General features: G+C 33.8%; 2 protein-coding genes across 3 annotated transcripts in view; one reads left to right on the forward strand and one right to left on the reverse strand.

The window, feature by feature from the left end:
• AZI2 (5-azacytidine induced 2) overlaps positions 1-17,568 on the forward strand; it is a 25,086-nt gene extending 7,518 nt beyond the window's left edge. For both annotated transcript variants that reach the window (XM_017868440.1, XM_017868430.1), the window contains 6 exons: positions 1,499-1,621; positions 2,083-2,182; positions 3,238-3,386; positions 7,712-7,770; positions 13,182-13,300; positions 15,441-17,568. In XM_017868440.1, coding sequence (XP_017723929.1) covers positions 1,499-1,621; positions 2,083-2,182; positions 3,238-3,386; positions 7,712-7,770; positions 13,182-13,300; positions 15,441-15,853 — 963 coding nt within the window. In that variant the 3' untranslated portion in view covers positions 15,854-17,568. The remainder of the gene's footprint in view (positions 1-1,498; positions 1,622-2,082; positions 2,183-3,237; positions 3,387-7,711; positions 7,771-13,181; positions 13,301-15,440) is intronic.
• Positions 17,569-20,131: 2,563 nt separating this feature from the next.
• CMC1 (C-X9-C motif containing 1) overlaps positions 20,132-22,264 on the reverse strand; it is a 64,650-nt gene continuing 62,517 nt past the window's right edge. The window contains exon 3 of the mRNA XM_017868487.1: positions 20,132-20,389. Within this exon, the coding sequence (XP_017723976.1) occupies positions 20,269-20,389 (121 nt within the window). The 3' untranslated portion in view covers positions 20,132-20,268. The remainder of the gene's footprint in view (positions 20,390-22,264) is intronic.

Here is a 22,264-nt window from a genome sequence, read left to right on the forward strand (position 1 = left end):
AAAAAAAAAAAAAAAAAAAAAATACACTAACAAAAGAAATTAAGTATCAAAGGAGGAAGCTTCTGGAACATTGTCCAATAGGTTTAATAATATATTTACCAGGACTGAAATATTTACTTTAACATTATTTCTCTTCTTTAACACATGTAATAGGAATAATGCTTTTAACTGATAAACTGATGTTTTCTGTTTACCTTTCCATGTACAATTGTGACACACCTGTTATAGAATATATAAATAAGGTAGCTGATTCAATATAAAGCACCAATCTACTTGGCTTTATATATGAGGAATATTCTTCAGTCATCCTTTTATTTTTGAGTTTTAAAGTTTTAACTTAGCTTAGTTTATATTTTTTCAGCTCAGATCAGAGCATTTTTATCCTACAAAGATCAGCTACCACAAAAGGTAAAGAATGCATTGTCCTGTATAATGGAAATTAATTATCCAAGGAAATGAATTATCCTATATAAAAAAACCTTGAAGATGGAGCTTGGTAGAGTTTGATTCATTTTTGGTAGGAAGTAAGAGGAAAGGAGTCGGTTGTGAAATAATTATAATTTATTTGTATTCATATGAATTATGTTTCCTTTAATGTTGATTATGTAAATTTGTAACATACTGGGATACCGTGAGAGAAGGTAACATTTTGGATCACGTAGCTTTATTTTAAAGTTTAGGAGAAAAATGGGATTTTATGTATAGTTAACATTGGAAATATTTCTGTACATCATGACCAACAATTCTATTAATTCCTATTCTATAATATAAAGGATTTAATGAATTAACACACACATCTATTTCTTAAAAAGTCAAGTATGCCTTGGCTGGGCACGGTGGCTCACACCTGTAATTCCAGCACTTTGGGAGGCCAAGGCAGGTGTATTGCCTAAGGTCAGGAGTCCGAGACCAGACTGGCCAACATGGTGAAACCCCATCTCTACTAAAAATACAAAAATTAGCAGGGCGTGGTGGTGCACCTATAATCCCAGCTCGTCAGAAGCTGAGGTAGGACAATCATTTGAACCTGGGAGGCAGAGGTTGCAGTGAGCTGAGATTGTCCCATTGCACTCCAGCCTGGGCAATAAGAGTGAAACTCAGTCTCGGAAAAAAAAAAAAAAAAAAAAAATGTCAAGTATGCCCTAAGGTGCTGCTTTTCTCATGAAAATTAGATACTTCTAATTTGAAAAACATCTAAGCACTGTGCATCACATCTATACTCTGTTGTAGTTACGATGATTTAATGTGATAAAACAGATACCATGAATTATAAAATACTGATTAGGTAAAAGCATAGAAAACTTCAAAAAATATTCTGCACATTTTTGCTTTCTTTGTAAAGATTAATTGTGTGGAAATGAAATACTCACCTAATGAATCCAGGCTTTATCCCCTTATTATAACAATTCAAGTAAGATATGGAGCCATCAGAACACTGACTTATTTTTTATCTGTAGAATGCTCTCTTAAGCTTTCTCTTCTAATTTCATACCATTAGCTAATAGCTCGATTTGATGAAGAAACAAGTTCCGTGGGACGAGAACAAGTAAATAAGGCCTATCATGCATATCGAGAGGTTTGCATTGATAGAGATAATTTGAAGAGCAAACTGGACAAAATGGTAAGTTGGTTTGAAAAGAATGACATCTGTATTTTGGAAATGAATTTTCTCCGTCAAGAGGTTTAAAATTAGAAGTAAGTTAAATATTTACATTTAGTAATTAAAATTTTGTATACATGCTCAAGGCAAAATGGAAATTTTAGTAATATTTTAAGTTATTTTATGTAAAATATTTAGTATGTAATGATGTTTAGGACTTAAATACATCTAACACCACTGACTTGTTTTGAAAAATTATGACGTGGTAGATTTAGTCTTTTTTTTTTTTTTTTAAGCCAGGGACTAATGATGTCCTAAATTAGAAAAAGAAAAAAAGAGATTTCTGAGAAACTGAGTTCATTTTCTCACCTTGCTTTTAAAGATAAGATTGTGTTTTTTTCAATATCTACCTGAAAATTACAATATAATACCATCGTGTAGATTTTATTGAATGTAATTTGGCATTTTCCCTACTTAACTAGAATAAAGACAACTCTGAATCTTTGAAAGTATTGAATGAGCAGCTACAATCTAAAGAAGTAGAACTCCTCCAGCTGAGGACAGAGGTGGAAACTCAGCAGGGTATGCCAGTTACTTGTTATAAATATTCCAACAGAATTAGCATATTTTTCCATTTATTTGTAATATCAACAGTTTTCTGTATCCATATGCTAAGACCTTATTTTTTAATTTTTAGGTTTATGTTAATTTCTCTGTTCTACCTTCACATAATATCAACTTTCTTTAACTTTTCCTTAGCTATATATTGCACTGTTCATAGAGAAAATACGATGGTTTTTATTAAGGTCTAGGTTGTGATGAAGCAGAAGAGGAAAAGAGTAGAAGTGCAGAAGCAAGAAGTAGAAGTGAAATCACCTAGCCCATTGGTTGTCCCTGCTTCTCTTTCTTACTGAACATCTTGCCCACAGTTAAACACGCTGCTGTGGAGTTGTTACAATTTTTTTTTCTTTCCGAAGGTTGTTAAAAGGTGCAGATGAAATGTTGGGATGGAAAGTTGGATCTGGGGCATATGGATGAATAGCCTGTTCCCATGAATATTCGTTTTGAGACAAGCTAAGAGTCGGCCTCTGAGAGACCTTTTGATAGGAGATTGAGATGCAGTCTCTTAGCATAGCTAGTTAGGGCTTTTTGTAGCTAGAGAGACTGAGGTACTGATTAAAGAATAAAGCAGTATCCAGTTGTATTGAGTTTCTGCAGTGGAATGTTTAAGGATAAATTGTTTTGACATCATACTCTGAGCTTGTTGGTCAAACTTCGTATTCTCTGAGAGGACTAGATGGAATGATTAGCTGAGCCTCAGTTTATTCAGTTTATTACTTTTGTCGCTGTTTTAACCTTCACTTACGTAGAATATTGATCTGTCTGTAATTTTAGCACATGCTTGATTTTAGTGTAGTTGTCTTTAGAAATTCTAAAACAAGATTGCTAGATTTCTTATTCTCCTTAGCATAGATAGTTGAAAGTATTAATAATTACTGTTTTAAAAAAACTATTGATCATATATGTTTTATGATAGTTTTCCTATTATCTACATTTTACCGGAGTAACCTATTTTTAAGAATTGCAATCAATGTGGAAGGAAAAGATAACAATTCCATTGTCCATCGTTTTTGTAGTGATGAGGAATTTAAATCCACCTTCATCAAACTGGGAAGTGGAAAAGTTGAGCTGTGACCTGAAGATCCATGGTTTGGAGCAAGAGCTGGAACTGATGAGAAAAGAATGTAGCGATCTCAAAATAGAACTACAGAAAGCCAAACAGACGGTATTGCAGAATTACTAAATCGAGAAATTCAGTATTCTTTGTACATCATATGTAGGATTTATAACTATGTATTAAACCATAGAGTTAAAATAAATTGTAATTACTTAGAGAATAAAAAAATTCTTGTTCATCTACCTCTTTAAGCATTTCTGCTAAAATTTGACATGCCATATACTTTCAGTCTGTCACAAAATTAAACAATTTTGTTTTTTAAAAGGTTGATTTTTAGTAAGCTTATTAGTTTATTATAACTGTTCTTTCAGACTCTTTCCTTCAATTTCCTTAAGTTATTTTTTTCCTCTGTAAAGTTTAAAGAGTACTCAGGTTTTAAGTCCTATATTATTTTACTTAATAGTTTCATTAATTTATATATCATAAGAGACAACTCAATTTTTAGAATTAAACAAACAAAACAACATGACCAACAAAGAAAACATGACAGAGCTTACTTATTTTCAAAAGACTAATACTTTGGGGCATCTTTAACTACTGTCAAACAGCTGAGAATTTAAGAATTGGAAAAAAACAAAAACCTGCCAAGTTGCTGAAGTGTGTTTAGCCTGAAGTCAGCCACTAAAACAAGCTGCCTCTTAGGTCCTCACCAAGAGTCTATTTGCCCAGTATTTTACATCAGGTTCTAACAAGCTTGGATCTGTGTTTTCAGACGTCATGACAGTGTTGAGATTAAAAGAAGAAATGATAAAGTAGCAAAGTAGTGTGACAGCAATGCACCAAATGCAGATTTTAAATAACTATTACAAGACATTGAAAAGCTTAGTAGCCTGGAGCAAATAGCCATTTTATGCATTCATGTATCTCAAACTAAGGTATAACCAGTTATATAATTGTTTCTGTGCTCAACCATTTTGCCTACCAAAGCATTCTAACACTATCGAAGAATTGTGTTTCTTATTTCTTGTTCCTCTGGGAACCGCCACCTGAAAGGGGAACTCCATCCCATACTTCCTGACTGCTTTCCAGATTCTGCCCTGAATCTCAGCTGTTCTTAGATGGAGCTGATACTTCTTTCTTCTGTAATGTAGTTTTTATGAGAGGTGACCACTCGATAAGAATGAGCCAGACATTGAGAATAATAGAGCACTCTGCCTAGTCCTTGGCCAAATGAATTCCTCTGAACTAGGCAATGAGAACTCACTTTGGCACTCCCATCCCTGATGAAAGGGAAACACTATAAAAATTATTGTCAACTCCCGTTAGAGCCAAAGTGGCTTTTTTCCTACTTGACATATAAAGTTGATTGTTCCCAGCTTTGAGCTTGTGGCCACACACAATTCCTTCAAAGACTCAGCATCCTTGTTCCACAGATCAGTTACTGTCACCACTGAGAAGCCTCTTTTCAAAAGATGGGTTTACAAGAAAGGATATGCACCTTGAAGTTCTGAATTATAATTGTCAGTATTTATATTCTGTTTGAAAGGAAATAAATTAATAGCCTTTATATGTGATGGATATTTTGTAGCGTAGGAAGCAGTACCATGGAATCGGAAACTTAGCTCATAAATTTAGTGTTGCTTATTAACTGTAACATTAGGAACACCATTTTACTTTTTGGAAGTTGTTTTCTGTAAAGTAGACATTAAATACCTTTTTTCATGAAGGTTAAATTGGTGTATGTAAAGCAGTTATTAGGGCCTTTAGACGTCTTCTAAACCAACTTCATTTACTGATCCAGTATCTCTTTTACTTCTTTGGCCCTAGAGTCTGTGTTTCTCACAGGATCAACTGTTTCTGAATATAAATGGCTGGAATATTAGGGGACACAGTTTTATTCTCCTGATCAAACATGACTGTGATGCTTACAAGACTTAATATATTAATCACAGTTAGTTAGCATAGTGGCCATTATATAGTATGTTCAGTAGATGAATGCTTTTTTAAAAATTTTGATTAATTCAGAAGGTCAGTATTTTTAGGTATTTATGTGTGTTGAAATTTCTATTCTTAGCATTTTAGTTATTTTCTCCCACTAGATGGTGCTAGGGAATAAATTGGCTTTTAGTTTAAATTCATCTCTCATAAGTAACCAAATCACAGAAACAGACTTTTAGAGGTAGAAGAAATCACTTTCTTTAAATGATGACTAAATTATGTCTGAGACAAGAAACTTTTAATAGTTAAGATGAGCTAAGAGAGGAATATTGAAAAAGCAATATTTATAACACGGCCCCCACCTTCACAGGCATTTATTAGGGGTAGGGTGAGGCTGTGAAGTTAAAAAGGGCTTACTCAAACTAAAATAAATGAACAAAGAAGAGGAAGAGTGGAAATAACAGTTTATCAAGGGTTCCGAGTTGAAATCTTGATGCGTACTTGCAAATCTTCTTTCAGTGATGTTGCTGGCCAGAGTCCTCTTGGATACACGATTCTGAGAGGAAGCCAAGGAGAGAAATTTATGTTCACAATACTCTAGCCATATTACTCTAGCTCACATTACTCTAGCCATATTAACAAATTTTGTTTTTTTTAAGATGACACTTTCAGTGAAGCATTTTATAAAACCTTCTGAAGTATGTAATAGCATCCTACATGGATATAATAGTGTTTTTTTTGGTTTGGTTTTTTTTTTTTTTTTTTAAAGTGTTTAGTGAGATAATTCAGTTCATTAGTATTTCACGTTAGTGAGGTTACAGGGGCAGTTCCACTATGGGCTTTTTAGACTTTCGGTGTCCCCTAATATTCCAGCCATTTATATTCAGAACAGTTGATCCTGTGAGAAATACAGACTCTAGGGCCAAAGAAGTAAAAGAGATCCTGGATCAGTAAAATCAAGTTGGTTTAGAAGACGTCTGAAGTCCCTAATAGCAGTAGCCCAGTTAGAGATTCACAGTGTGCTGTCGTATGTTAAAGGTTCTGCTATAGTATAGAAACCTATATAACTTGAACATTGTTTCCCAAGATTTCGTAGCCATGGGCTTCACCTTATATGAAACCCCCACATCATATGGCACTAGTTGGGGAACAGATCCATTACCACCTTTAGGACATAGGCAATCTATTACTGGCCAACAAAAGCGTCTTTGAATACTAGATACAGTCCCTATGAGCTTACTGCTGATGTACATTAGAGTCTCTGAATTGTTAGATAGTAGTTGGAAAAACATTTTCCCACTCAAACTGTCAAATTTTTTATATTGTTGGCTTTAAAAATGAGGAAGGTTTTCAATGAACATGTATGCGTAAGTATATACTAATTTTTTAAAAAGATTTTAATTGATGATACAAAGATACTGTAAGTGATCTGATCAGATTTCATTATTTCCTGTAAGGAACAGGAAAAAACAAGGTCCAAGGATATATGTCTTCTTAATGGTCAAACCTCCCGGACCTGTGGGCCAGTTCTGGGCCAGTTCTGTTTCCCCTCTCCATAGGGCTCCCTAAGATTTAATTTAACTGTTAAGAGTATTAAAATCAGAGATCCAGAAATGTTTTAACTCCTGTAAGATTAGGTATTTTTCACATTTTACTCTCAAGTTCAGAGTACTTATGAAGTCCTTGTGTTGCTTTTTAATGTTTCACTGCAAATTATATAATTTAGATTGTATTAGTAAGAAATAATAAAATTAAAATTGGTATTCTGAGCTTAAACTGGCCACATCTACCAGTAGAATTAATACCTGTGATAATCATTTTTTGTTACAGATCCTTAAATGAGAATGCATTGCAAACAAGTGTGTTAGAGTTGTCTCAAACATACTACGTCCATTTAAAAATATCTTCTGAAGGTTCTTTCTGTCATATCTGCAAACTAAATAAACTAAATGTAAAAGCATATAGGGACTTTATGATGTCCTCACCAAGTCATTTTTAATCCATGTGGAAGGAGGAAATGTATGCTGACGTTTTAAAACAGTAACCTGTTAAAATTCTGGTGTGTTTTTGGTAGTACTACAAGAAGTAAAATACCAAAAAATTTCAATTTTCCCATAGAATTCATTCACCTGTACCATAAGTAAACAGAAATGTGATAAATGTGTAATACTTTTTTGAATATAGACTTCAGATTGGTGTCTTCAGAAATATATTTTGTAGGATTACAAGGTCTTTTACAAAATGAGAGCAATTTTATTCTTTTAAAGAAAGTTAAAGCATTAGCATACTTTAAACCATTGGAAGTGATTTAGAGATATTTGTTACAGATTGGAGGTGTTTCATTAAAATTGAGTATAAAAATCTAATTTTATTCTTTGCACTTACAGATACATTCTGTAAAACCTGAAACATGTCTCTGGTAATGTAAGAGCTGAGACTAAATAAAATGTAAAAATTACAACTTTTAAACTTCTTTTTTTTTAAACAATTGACAGGATCCCTATCAGGAAGACAATCTGAAGAGCAGAGATCTCCAAAAACTAAGCATTTCAAGGTATGACCATTCTTCAGCATTAAAATAATACATTGTCCTCTTCCATAAGTCACTTTGTGTAGGTCCTTAGATTTCTTTTATGACTTAACCTTAAAAACAAAAAATGGATGTTGTTTGGATACTGAATGTAACCTCTGATCACAATATATTTATAAAATAAAATTTAATTGTTAATAACAGCTTTGAATTTAAGTAGTAGAAAAATGGGATGCCTTAAACTTTCTGAACATTTAGTAATATTTTAGGTATGATTTTAGGGAACTAGCTTTCTGGAAGTAGTCTGTAATACTGAATTTGTACATGAAGATTATTCATTATCTATATACAATAACATTCCTTTGTCTTAAGAGCTTACTTGGCCATTGTTAGTCTTGGGGATAGCATGAAATTTATTTTTTTTGTTGTTTGTTTTTTGAGACAGAGTCTCTGTAGCACAGCCTGGAGTGCAGTGGCGCAATCATGGGATAGCATGAATTTTGAGGACTGTTCCTTCTTCGCATAGGAATAGAAGTAGCCATCAGAGTCCCTATACTTTTCAACCCTTTTCCTCAAATACGTATCATTTTTACTTAAGTAACTTCAGTTCTGTGTTTTAAACTATCTAATAATTGTTGTTTCTATGTTAAGATAGCCTCTCTACATTGTTGCCCTCCATCCAATAAAAAATAGTGATCTGACTTCATTGTTTTGTCATTTGGCTTCCAAAGTTTACTGACCTAAGTAAATAATGTGAATTGTGTCAGGCCAATTTCTATCAAAAACCTGCTTGAGAGAAATGATCAATTAGGAAAAACAATTTGAGGAAATGACATATAGCCATTCTTCTAGATCAGGGGTTGGCAGACTTTTTCTTTTTATAAAGTGCCAGCAGTAACTTTTATTCGGCTTTGTGAGCTGGCAGTACAGTCTCTGTTGAAGTTATTTAACTCTGCCATTTGAACAGTACTTCAATTATGCCTTTGAATTTTATCTAAGTTTACTGCAAGGAAACTTTCTTTTTTTTGAAAAATGTGTCTAGTATAGTGTCCATGTAAACTATTTCTGAAAATTATCTTGTCAGTTACTTTCTTTTCTCCTGTCAACCTAGGGTTCTCCTTATTTTCTGTTTTGTCCTTTTATAAGCCCCTTCTAATCAGTTTAGAAAGGAGTAAAGAATGAATAAATATCAGCAAAAGAGATCAAATACAGGGGCTATATAAATAGTACATTCGAAATATGTGATATAGAATGGAATTTCTGCTTCCATTCATGGGAGATTACATAATTTGTATCATATTCACTAAGAATTTCTTGAAAACCTGACTCCCCCAAAAAACACCTGTTTGAAGGCATCAGATAACTAACAAAATATTAAAATATCTCTGTGCCAGGATTTGGGGAAAGTTGTAGTCCCAAGGAGATGATTCCGTTTTCAAGGCTGCAGAGCTGTAATTGTGGTTCCAGAGTGTAGTCTCGCAATTCTTTAAAGCTCAGTATCAATTCAGAGGACAGTTTTTAGAAAGAATTGCCTTAAATTCAGTTTAAAAGTTACTTTGTGTTAAATCCGTGTCAACAGATGTATGTAAAGAATTGTGTAATTACTGCATGTCCCAGTGGCTCTCGTAGTGCTCATATACACTTGTGTTTTTTTGCAAATTGGTTTGCATTTGTATCAGGTAGACAATGTAAACTGCAAAACCAATTAGGTTTCTCTCTTCTGGTTATATATTAGAAAACTTATAACCAGGTTTGTGACCTACTGTTGGTAAACTTCTTTCATGCATTTTTATGTTAGCCTCATTCTCCACTGCATTTTGTTTTGTTTTGTATTTTTCTCCTCATCATTTCCGCCTGTTTCCAGTTTATGTTCTTATGTTCTGTTAATCTTTGTAAGTTACTTCATCCACTTTTAAGAGGAACAATTCAGATGACAGATTGGTTTACTATATTGGAGAAAGTACATAGGGATATTTCCATTAAACCATTAACTAAAGGTTTAGATATTTTAAGGAATATTTTCAGTTATTTGGATAGCTTGCTTTTTTGGAACTCTCCTTTTTTGTATTTCTTCCATCATATTGCCAGGCAAATGAGGTAGTATACTGTTTCTCTAAGACAGAGTGAACCTTTTAATTACTGGAGGCCTTTTGTATGATACTCCTTGTATAAAACATCGTTTAACAATAATAACCCTATCAGAAATTTAACCAATGTCTTGCCAGTTCCTGTTTTGATTTTGGCTTTAGGCCAAAATCTGATTGCTTCAGTTTTTAAACCAGATCTAGATATGGAGTCACTGTACTTCTTTTACTTATCATCTGTAAACTTATATTGTGGAACTGTGTTACAGATGACTTCCTAAAATGTAAATTCCAGGTTTAGAAAAAAAAAAAAATAATAAGTGTTTTTCAAGCTCTTCTGTGTTTCCTTAGTGCTATCAAATTTTATTAGCTATAATAAGCATTATAAAAATACGGAATAAGAAGAACATACCAATAGCAGAGTGCATTACACACAATCAGGGTAAGTATGGTTTCTTAGAACTTTTCTTTGGGTTGCAGTGTAGAATGATTCTTGCTGTGCCTTGCAATAAAAAATGAAAGCCACTTGTTTGGGGGGAACCACAGTTGTCAAAATATACACTTCTAAGGCTATAACTCTTGGCTAAGAATATCCCATAGTTTAATTCTACTGTGGTGATAGAGGATGTAATAGTTCAGTAAATTTTCAGATGCTAAAGAAAAATATGTATGGCTGAAGTAAAAACTTAAGTGGATTTTTCTTATACAAGGAATAGTTATTTCTGTATTAAAGAGTTCCAGATATAGTGTCAATTAAGAAAATGGCTTTTAGATGTTACACTTTGTAAGCAGGTCATGTACTCCCTCCTTCAGTTGTGGACAAGCAGGTTTCATTTAAAAGTCAGAGATACGAAGTTTTATACTGAGAAGTATAAAACTTATACTGAGAAGATTTTGTTGACAATCAGCATATTGTAGGTGCTTGGTGGTAATTGATGATGATATGAAAAATGTTACTCTAAAAGGGCAGTGATCAGTCATTAGACCTGGTAAGTGAAAGACAGCTTTAAACAGCAGCATGGCAGACGAGTAGACTGCTCAACCCATTTCCTCGTGTGTAAAATGAGGTTACCCACTTTACCAAGTTGGTGTGACAATGTGGTGAAGTGCCTAGTACTAGTGCTCAGCCATCGTTATTTGTGCTTCATCTGTTTTTAGAGTTCTCATTTGAGAAGCTTCAGTGTTACATTTCAGTATTTTAAGTAGTTGTATAAGTTCTTTATAGACAACTATATACATTAATAGCATTTTGCTTGTGGTGGCATTTACAGCAAAACTTAACTAAAGTTTATACTCCCATTTGGGGAACTGTGGTGAGGATAGGAGGGTTACAATCTATATATTGTCTTTGAAATACCTAGATAAGAGGTTTAATTGGAAGCCTGCTAAAAATTAGGGATGACAACTTGCCTTTTCCAATATCATTTAAATGATGGTTTAAACATTTTATTCAAGTAGATAGAATTTAAAATAACTTTTTACACACTTTGAAGATTACAGCACTTTAATATTAACTGTAAACTGGGAAACCGTAACTGCAGTTACTTTGTTATCCACAAGAGGGAGAGCTATACTTAGTAATAATTTTAGATTTGCCTATTTGTAGTTTTTAAATTCAAGTTACATTAAGAGCAAAAAACAAGAAGACTACATGTGTATTAAACTCAGTGACCTAGTTTTTAACTAAACCTAAGTTTTAAGCAGTCTTCACTAAATTGAACTGAAAAGTTTGTATTAGGCACTGTAACACCATTATTAGAGTTGTTTCTCTTCCGTGCCTAGCTGTGTATTTTAGCTCTCAGACTGTCTTCAGTATTTGCTCTTGTCTGTAAAACGGGCTCTGATTTACTGTCTCACGCCAATAAGAAACTATTTTTAAGCTGTATTATTCATACCATGACTGAATGAATTAGCACATGCACAGTGTTTACACTTACTGCTATATAATGTGAATAACTCTTCGGAAAGCATACGGAATGCCCAGAATTGTAGCAAGAAACCAACAACTCTCTTCACACTTAAGACAGGTTCCTATGTGAAACATTCATTGTAGCAAACATCTCAGATGTTTTTTGGTGAAGTAGACATGGTTAATTTTGTGAACTAATTATTTGACCCCTATTAAAACTTGCAAAAGCCCTGTGATTTCTAATACACTAACAACTTAACAAATGATGTTTACAAACAAACTAAAGCACATTTCTTAAAAGCAGTTAAAGTTTATGACAAAAAGGTATTTTCACCTTGCCTAATCAACAATATTATATTTATAGATATATTATTAAATATAAACTAATTATTCTGTAATTTGAAGATATTAGATCTCAAAATGTCCTTTGACGTTAAGTGTTATGGTAACACAAAAAATTGAAGCATAAGGTGACAGCTTGTCTGTTTGAATTCTGTACTACTAAAATTACACAAATACTCTCTAAGGGTAATAATGATTTTTTAGGCTATAAGATTATTAGCCTACACTTAATACTTTGTGATATTCCTGTATAACAAAATGAGAATATATGCTGAAGGTATTAATTTCATTTAGTTGGTAATTAAGAAGCAAAAAAAGAAAATCATGAATATCCAAATATGAATGTTTAATGGAAAACAGAATCTATAAAAATTAGGTTTAAAATCACTAATTATAATTTCTTAGATAATTGAGGTAAAATACTTTTAATTATAAAATAGGAGAGGCATTTTGAAGTTTCTATTTGTTTCATATAATCCTCCCTCTCTAGCTTCTTTTTCCTTACCAGGAAATCATCTGGCTCTTCATGTCTTGTGCTGTCATGTCACATTGGTTTAGAACCAACATTATGAGACAGCCCAGTCAGACATAAAGAATGTAATACATGAAACCTAAATTTTATTTTAATGTGGACTTGGATATATATTCAGCAGTTGATATATCATTTCAATTCAGTGTCAAAACAAAGGATAAATACAAATTGATCCATATTTGAATGAGTGTAACTTTACTGTTAATCAGATTTGCAAATAAAGAACGTATTTCTTACTACTTACTAATTAATAGCTGCACATTATAGCCTAAAATAAAATCTCAGTTCTGAGACTCTGCAAGAAGCTCTCATCAGTTATAATAATTATTTTTATTATACCCTGTTTAATATCATACAGTTAATTGCTACGTATCAGATGGACAGTATTATTCTTTCAAGATCTTTTCACTTAATGCCCTAGTTAAATATCTTTCAATTGTTTATTCAATTTATATCATCTCAAAACTAATTGGAGCAGAAATTTGATCTGCATATTTCTAAAGTTATTCCCTTTTGTCTATAAAAAAGAATGATGAGTATTAACTTTTTGTAAAAACACTTATTTCAGTGATAATATGCAGCATGCATACTGGGAACTGAAGAGAGAAATGTCTAATTTACATCTGGTGACTCAAGTACAAGCTGAACTACTAAGAAAACTGAAAACCTCAACTGCAATCAAGAAAGGCAAGTCACTGTTTACCGGAAACCACTGATTCCAGCCAAACTGCCTGAAGAGCAACTAGCTGTCGTATCTTATCAAAATCTCATCAAATGAGATTGATAAGCCAAAGTATATATAGTATGTTCACAGCCTACCCATTCTTTGCTTTGGCTTCAGTCTCATACTGGTCAACTTCACACATAAAGGTGTTGCTGATGTGTTTTTTCTTCAGTACTGTATTCTTTTCCCCTTGTGGCTTTTCTCAGCCGAGTGTTGCTTATGTGTATAAGACTGAGGTGTTAAGTTTGCTCTAGTTGACCTTTTACCACAGCTACTTCATATATTTAAAAAAAAAAAAAGACACCAAAAGCAAATTTTCATTCCAGTGTTACAGAATACACTGGAGACCTAGCTTTTAGGTTGTTTTGGAAAAAAAAAAAACAAAAAAACTTTGATTCATTATTTGGGTTTTTGCGTTTCTTATAAGCTTTTCTTTCCACAAAGGATATAGCTGATTACATTGAAGACTAGGTGTTCTCCCCTTATGCCCTTCAACCAAACAATTTTCATTGCTTTGCCTTTCATATTTAACTGCTTGACTGATTGAACTTTTTGAGTTTTGTGTTAACTAGTAGTAGCTACTTTTGCCAAAGCTATTTTTATACCTTAGAGAAAATCAGTACATTTGTACCTAGTATTACATAACAGGTATATTTCTGAAAATTGTGTGATACAAATTTGAATGCCCTAAAATTTACTTTTAAAACGAGGTAGGACTTTTATAAAAAATAATCACCGTGTAGTTTAAAATTACTTCCTTATATTTCACATTGTCTTAAAGAGGACACAAGAGGATTGTGTCATAAATACTTGTCCTCAGGAGTGTTTATTAGTGAGGAAAAATGTTAAACTTTGAAAAGGAAAATTAAATTTAGAACTCCTTTTCATTTTTAGAGAGTTGGTTACATATAAATCAGGGAAAATAATATGGTGTTTTAGCAAGTCTAGCTTAATTTTTGGTTCACTTTGTCCTTGAGTTTTCCAGTGGCCAGAGTTATATCTGAGACCAAAGGTTGATGTTACAAATAATATCTCTCTTTAAAGGGACTCACAAAGTAATTCTGCATTGGGTTTTCATTGTAGCTTTGTTTACATGATAAATAGAACTACCAAAGAATAAATAAAGGAGCAATGCTCTTTTCATACTTGGACATGGCTCATCCTTGTGTTCCTTCCTAGCTGATTAATAAGATATTTTTCAGTGCTTTGGAACGTTAGTTTTTTAGCACATATTGCTAAAACACCTCATTATTTCCTATGACAGTGGCAGGCTCAAGGTCACCACTCCTTATACAGAACTTATTGCTTTGAGGAGTACAGAGATGAGACTAGAACAACCTTTCTCCTGACCTTTGTATCACCTTTTTTCCAAAGCCAAACACTTCACTTCCAGTTCTCCTCCATCCCTATCCACCCTCCCAGGAAAAACAACGAGCTTATTTTATAATGTCGTTCAATCTATTTCTTCTAAAATTGCATGAAGTCAAGCCTTTGTTACACTTGGCCATCCTTCTTGAGCTAAGGATAAACTTACCTTTCCACACTGGTAGGTTGAGCTGGAGGGAGAGTAGAAACCTGTATTACCAACATGCTGGCTGTGGTGAAATAATAGCTTTTAAGTAGTCTTTTTCTAGGCCATTGCATTTGTACAAAACTTTTTTTTTTTTTGGCTAATTGAACTATCTCAGTCCCCACTGACATGTGAACAGTCTGCAACCCTAACCCTTCTCCAGCCACAGTAAGAGCCAAGAACAGGATCTTTATATGTATTTTAACTGTATTAGTTTCCAACTTTAAAGAACATGTAGTTCTTTCTCTTTTAAAAGCTCTATGACATAGTTGAGACAGGAATTCTATATCCATTCTGCAGACAGGGAAAGAGACATCAGGAGCAGCTAAGAGATAAATATCTAAAGTCACAGTAAATTGCTGATCCAGGATTAAAACTCAGATCATCTGTCATCTCCTAGTCACAGTGCCTCAACGATTACACTAACTTAGAAATGTTAATTTCATCACCAGTTCTAGAATTCAAATTAGTGAAGTGTTACCGAATTTTATGATCACAAATGTCATCTGACATTTAGTCTGTTTTCTTTTTAGCCTGTGCCCCTGTAGCATGCAGTGAAGACCTTGGAAGAGACAGCACAAAACTGCACTTGATGAATTTTACTGCAACATACACAAGACATCCTCCTCTCTCACCAAATGGCAAAGCTCTTTGTCATACCGCATCTTCCCCTTTACCAGGAGATATAAAGGTTTTATCAGAGAAAGCAGTCCTCCAGTCATGGACAGACAATGAGAGATCCATTCCTAATGATGGTACATGCTTTCAGGAACACAGTTCTTATGGCAGAAATTCTCTTTCTCTGGAAGACAATTCCTGGGTATTTCCAAGTCCTCCTAAATCAAGTGAGACGGCATTTGGGGAAACTAAAAGTAAAACTTTACCCAACCTTCCACCACTGCATTACTTGGATCAGCATAATCAGAACTGCCTTTATAAGAATTAATTTGGAAGAGATTCACGATTTGACCATGAGGACACTTATCTCTTTCAGTGGTCCTCCCAAGAAATTAATTTAACAAACTGAAGGGATTTTGATTAAAATTTTGCAGAGTTCTTCAGTAACTATATTTGAACATACTGTACAATATTTACAAAAACCAACATAGTTGGTTTTCTAGTATGAAAGAGCACCCTCTAGCTCCATATTCTAAGAATCCGAAATACATTACTATACTAATTAATAAGTAAACTTAAGGAGTTTTAAAAAGAGAACTCTGCCTTCGATAATTGTAAAATTTTGCCTCTCAGAAGAATGGAATTGGAGAATGGAATTGGAGATTGTAGACGTGGTTTTATGAAGTGTGAAATGTCTAAATATCTGTTCATGAAAATAAAAGGAAACCATGTATGTTGCTTCAGATTGCATAATGGAACAAATGGCAATGTGAATAGGTTACATTTCTGTTGTTACAATGCATAAAGATACTGAAAATATAATGAAATAAAAGCATTTTAGGTTATACCACCTTTATATGCTATTGTGTTTCAATATTTAAGATTTAAAGTGATTTTTTAGTCACAGTGTTTTGTTGATAAAATTTAGAATAGAAGTTTGAATTCTAAGCTTGAAACAACCTGATCATTGAAGCCAACTTTGTCCCAGTACATTCCTTAAGTCCTAATTGGAAAAAAAAAAAAAGGTGAAATAGTTGAAAACCTCTGTTAGGTGTAAACAAATGATTGTAACCCTACACACCATTCAATAAGTAGTAGAAAGAGCATCACACAGATTTCAGTCTAATCTGCCCCTTCAGTGGGCCATAATATAAACATAAATGTATGTGTGTGATGATAAAAAGTCATTTTCTTCAAAGGGACTACAACTACTCGTGTAGAGCAGCTTCTAAATTGTTAGACTTTGTATTGAAATGTAATATATTTATTGAGAAAGTCATTTTAAATTAGAATTTTTAATCACAGAAATCAAAGTTTGGGCTGTATTGATATTGTCAATCATGAAATGTCCACACACTCTTATTCTGAGTGGCCAATTACTGGTAAATAAAGAAGGAAATAACAAAGATGGCTTCACATGGAAATTTATCTAAATTCTTTCAGGGTGGAGATTTACTTGGTTCATACACCTTTTGCCTGAGTTAAAGTATTTCATGTAGGAGGACTTTATCCTTTTTGATAGACAGTTTCATATATCTTGAACTCAAAAGAATATCTCAGATCTCTTCTACTATATTACTGAATAGCATACATACATAGACAATGTTCACCATTCACCAGATATTTTTTTCTTTCTATTATCTTACACTTATTCAAGCTTGTCTGTGATTAATGGAATTGGTGTCAGATGCTGGAATTTATTCTGACCAATGAACATACTGACTCAGGGGAGTACAATCTCCTGCCAAGTAATAGAACCAAACCCAATATGCATAAAACAAATACAATACTTCAGGCTTTAGCTGAAGGAAGCAACTACCTGTGTAATAACAAAGCAGCAAAAACTATTTCTCATGTGGCTGCATAAGCTGTATATTGTATCTGATCTCTAATGTAGCTTACTGGTTTACCTTTTTTAAAACCAAAATTGGAAATTTTCCTTTGTAAAGAAAAAAAGTCTTATGAAATAATTGCTTGATTAATGTTTTGAAAAATACCAAGAAATTGTTTAATTAAAATAAATTATTTTTGTTTGAAATTGAAGTGGATGTGACATACTGTCCTTGCCTATGTATCTCAAAGTCTGGTACTAATTGTTGGTTGTTAATATGATTCATATAATAGACATTTGTTAAACCAGCTTTTGAGTGGAGAAAATTATTTTCCATTTAAACAGTATAGTGATGATAGCTATCAAACAGATGTACTAAAAAGTCAGTGACTGTGACAGTTTAAAGTGCTAGACAAATGATGTATAAGGTTCTTAAGTAAGGAAAGATTAACCAAAATTGTTTTACCCAGCTAGAAGTTTTTAAATGTACACTTGATCATCTCTGCTGTAGGTAAAATTCAAACAAACAAACAATAAACAGTGGCCCATCTCTAGCTTATAAATCTGTTTAAAATTGAATATGTTGACTTAAACTAGCTGAAACTTGCTCTAAAGAGCTTCCTTTGAATCTTTATATTTCTTTTTTTTATAAGGTTCAATTCAGTACATCCATAAATTGACAGAATGAAGAGAACATAAATAACAAAAAGCCACCTATTCCTTCCTCTTGCTCCCTTATTAGCTAAAGTAAAATTTACATCTGTAAGACTTACCGAGTTGCTGCCAAAATGGAACTGAACTCTTAAAAGCAGGAACGTGCCTATGTGAAACATTAGAAAACCAAAATAAATGGGAAAATTCAGACTTGAAGAACTGAATCATGTGACAACAAAGTACTGATCTCAATTCAGAAAGGCTACTTGGAGAAGGTGTATGTTAAGGGGTAAAAAACCTGTGGGTTATCACATATTAACAGAATATCAACAGGCACCCATAAGCAAGCAAGACACAACTGAGGCAGATGTACCAGGTGAAAAAAATCTTCAGTATGGATACGCATGGGTATTCTGAAGCCTACAATGAATGGTTGTCTTTGACATGAGGATGAACATATTATATTATATAATCTAATTTGGCTCTTATGGGGAAAGCAACATATACATAAGTGAATTTTCTACATGAAGTGGGCTCCTGATTTTAAAGCTATAAAATAGTCACAGATTGTATATTTCACTAGCTTCTTAAAGTAACTTTTCCATTCTCTCAAAACAGGTAACTTCCTGTGCTCTAGGAAATGCACCAATACCAAAGGTCAATGTGGAAATACGGGCAGGTTTGCCCCTGTGCTGTGTGGTCTCTAGATTTCTGTATTTGCTTTGCTTTTTGTCTGCTCTAGTAATCTCCCTCCTTTTGATCTGTGGCCTGGGAAAATGTGATTTCTTTGTATTTCAAATAAGAGTAAAATAGTTTTTGAGTGGTTCACTCAAGAGTAAAGTGTGGAACTTGAACATCTATTGATTCTTCAGTGTCGTATTTAAGTTCTTTCTTAAAAAAAAAAATCTCTCAGATCTATTTCATGGGATTAGGGAAAGTTAAACCTTGTCTTAGTGGGTAGTAATTTCTATTTGTGATTTTAATGAGGATTGTGTGAAAATATACATAAAATTTACTTATCTTGAAACTAGTTACAGTGGCTGTGGAAGAGTTAACAGCTCATGGGGAAAAATAACTTTTAATATAAAAGTTCAAATTATTAAATTGGGACACAAATTTTTTATACTACTTCCTGAGTCCATTACTATGTTACAGGATGGTAATTCACCTAGAAAGATAACTTTTCAAAATGAAAGATTAAAGGACTCAGTAGCCGAGTTATCAGGTTAAGAACATATGTTTTAGAAAATTCTACATGAAAGATGTAAGTAAAATTAATTCATGTAAGTATCTCCTTATCTATGGTTCTGCTATGGTTTGAGTGTGTCTCCCAAGAGTTCATGTGTTGGAAACTTAATTGCTAATTTAACAGTACGAAGAGACCGAGCCTTTAAGAGGTAATAGGGTGATGAGGGTGGAGCCCTCATGAATGGATTTATGCCGTTATTGCAGGTATAAATTCTCAAGAGAGCGGGTTGTTATAAAAGCTTGCCCACACTTGTTTGTCCTTCTATTTTTTCACCCTGTTATGTTTTGATGCAGTACGAAAACCCTTGCCAGAAGCTGCTGGCAAATAAACTCCGGAACTGTGAGCCAAACAAACTTTTCTTATAAATTACCTGGTCTTGGGTATTCTCCCATAGCAACAGAAAATGGACTAAGATAGTTTCCAAATGAGCCTGTACTACTATTAACAGTAACTACCAATATAAGAGCATCCACCAGGTCTGAAGCACTGTCTTATACACTGTACGTGTAGCTGCTATATGCAATACTCAGTACATCCTCAGAAACTGTTAGATTTACTTCCACAGTTGTATAGCTAATAAGTGGTAGAATCAGGAAGGATTCTGGTTCATAGCCATCCTGCTATACTGCCTAGTTATTATTAACACCTTTGAAGGGTGTCCATTCCTGCTTTTCTTTAGTTTTGGCTCCCATGATTACCCATTAGCCTATACATTGGAAGAAAAGTAATATAAGGACCATATTGGACTGTAAAAAATCAGTATCACTGTTATAGAACTATAGTTGTGGAAAAACTTTCAAAAGGTCCAGAATGACCAGGAAAACCATATCCCACTTCAGTAACTACTACTTTCCCATTTAAGAAACCAGAACTTTGAAGTAAAATATTTATTTCAGTATTTCCATAATTAAAGCAAACATACATGCTTGAGTTCATTATTTAAGGTGATTTATACTATAAAATGACTTCCATGAATATTAGAGTTCCTGAATGTCATTTGAGTATCCGCCTACATGCTTGTTGGAACCCTCTGTAGCCTTTTCTTTGTAGGAATTCCAGTTTTTCTGAATTCTTCCCTTTCCTTCAGGTATTCCATTTTGCATTCTTCATAAAAGGCTGGATCATTATAGCTATGAGAAGGAAATGAAAATATTTTAAAGTAATCTTGCATGTGTTAAATGTAAGCCTACTTTAATTACTAATATTCAGACATCTGGTTCATCAGGCTCAATCTTTAGAAGCACACTTTTAGTAATGGTTACAAATTCACTGTTAACTTTATGCTACCAAACTGAAGACCAAATCATTCATTTTTATATAGCACTGTCACAGGATAGAGCAGTGAGAAGCACAGCTCCTGTCCTGGGAACCCACGGTGTAAAGGACAAGTAAAGACCGGATTAAAATTAAGTGTACAAAATACTGTGACAGAGGTATGCCCCAGTGCACCATGGAAACAAGGAAGAAATGGGGAAGGCAGAGATATCAAGGGGAAATGCTTGAGTTGTATTTTGAAAGACCAACAGAAATCCATACAGAAGGCAAGTGTGGGAAGGCACGTGGATGAGGAAAAACTAATGCATGAAAAACTGCAAGTAGATAGGTACCACTATAGCAGATTATGCACATAGGAGAAAAGGCCTGAAATGAAGACGGAATGGGCAAAAGTCAAATCATGATGTGCCCTTTATGCTATACTAAGAAAATCTATCCTGAAGAAAATGGAGCACAATTAATAGAACACCTCACCTGTAAGATCAGTTTTGTGTCTTGGATGAATCTGACACAACATGTGGCAGATAGGGCAAAAGGGGGCAAGCAACGTTAGAGGCAAGATAGCCAATAAATGGTTAAAATAATCCAGGCAAAAAATGATGAAGGCACAGGCCAAAAGAAGAGCTGTAGGAATGAAAAGGAAGAGATATGTGCGGGAAATTTCAGTAATCAACAGGAAATAACCAGTTAGAATTAGGAGACAAGACTGTAGATACTAGACTACTGTATAATTCACAAAGACACGTAGGATGAGCAAAAGGAGCCAAGTTCATTTTTGGACTTGAACAAAGAAACAAATGTTACTTTCTATAGTAAGTAACTGAATTCATGGGTGCAAACTAAACTTCCTCAGCTTTCAGAATGAGAAGAGAACTTGGGGAATCACCAACTTTAAGGAGTAGATTAAAAACGCTGAGAAGTACAGAGAGGTGTTGGGAAAATGGGAAAAAATATTATCAGGGAAGACAGAGGAGACTTTCAAGAAGGGATTGCCAGAGAGAGGTCAAATAAAAGAGAAAGAACAATTTGTTGGATTTGTCTACCATCAGCCCATTAGAGCCTTTAAAAAGAGCAGGTTCAGTGATGTAAGGACAGAAATCAGATTACAAATGAAGGTAAGAGGTAAGCAAAAACAATGTTTCAAAATGAGAGAGGATAAGCAGTTACATTCATTTCATGGAAATGTCAATAGTAATTAACAAAGAAGAACACCCTCTTATTTAAAGATGAACAAATACTATTTCTTAGTGTATCTGGGGACTCAAAGTCAAGTTTTCCCTAATAATTTTACATGTACTTTCAGTTGTTACATCACTGCTTATCTCCTCAAGCAAGCAGAAACAGCCATCCTTCCTAGCCCCTCTCCTCCCCTCAGATGGACTAGAATCTTTTATTTTCTTCTTGTATTTCTAGGGGGTGAGAGAGAGAAGGATATTCAAATGATTAATATTCAGATAAATAGTAACAAATACTAATCAAAAAAGAGCTAATATTAACTGAATACCTATCATGGTAAATGTGTTTACATACAGTACCTCACAATCACTCCATAAGGTGTAATTATTCATTCTTACAATGAAGAGCCTGCCTAAGGTCACACGGCTAGCTAAGCTCTCACTGATGCAGAAGCTGAACCCAGGTTGCCCTCTGCAGTCTAGACTCCTGTCTACTCTGCTCTAGAGCTGCCCCGACTGGAGTGAAGGATAATATGTCAAACTAGCAATAACAAT

The sequence above is a fragment of the Rhinopithecus bieti genome, unplaced genomic scaffold (assembly GCF_001698545.2).
Source record: "Rhinopithecus bieti isolate Rb0 unplaced genomic scaffold, ASM169854v2 scaffold_60, whole genome shotgun sequence".
Classification (NCBI taxonomy): domain Eukaryota; kingdom Metazoa; phylum Chordata; class Mammalia; order Primates; family Cercopithecidae; genus Rhinopithecus; species Rhinopithecus bieti.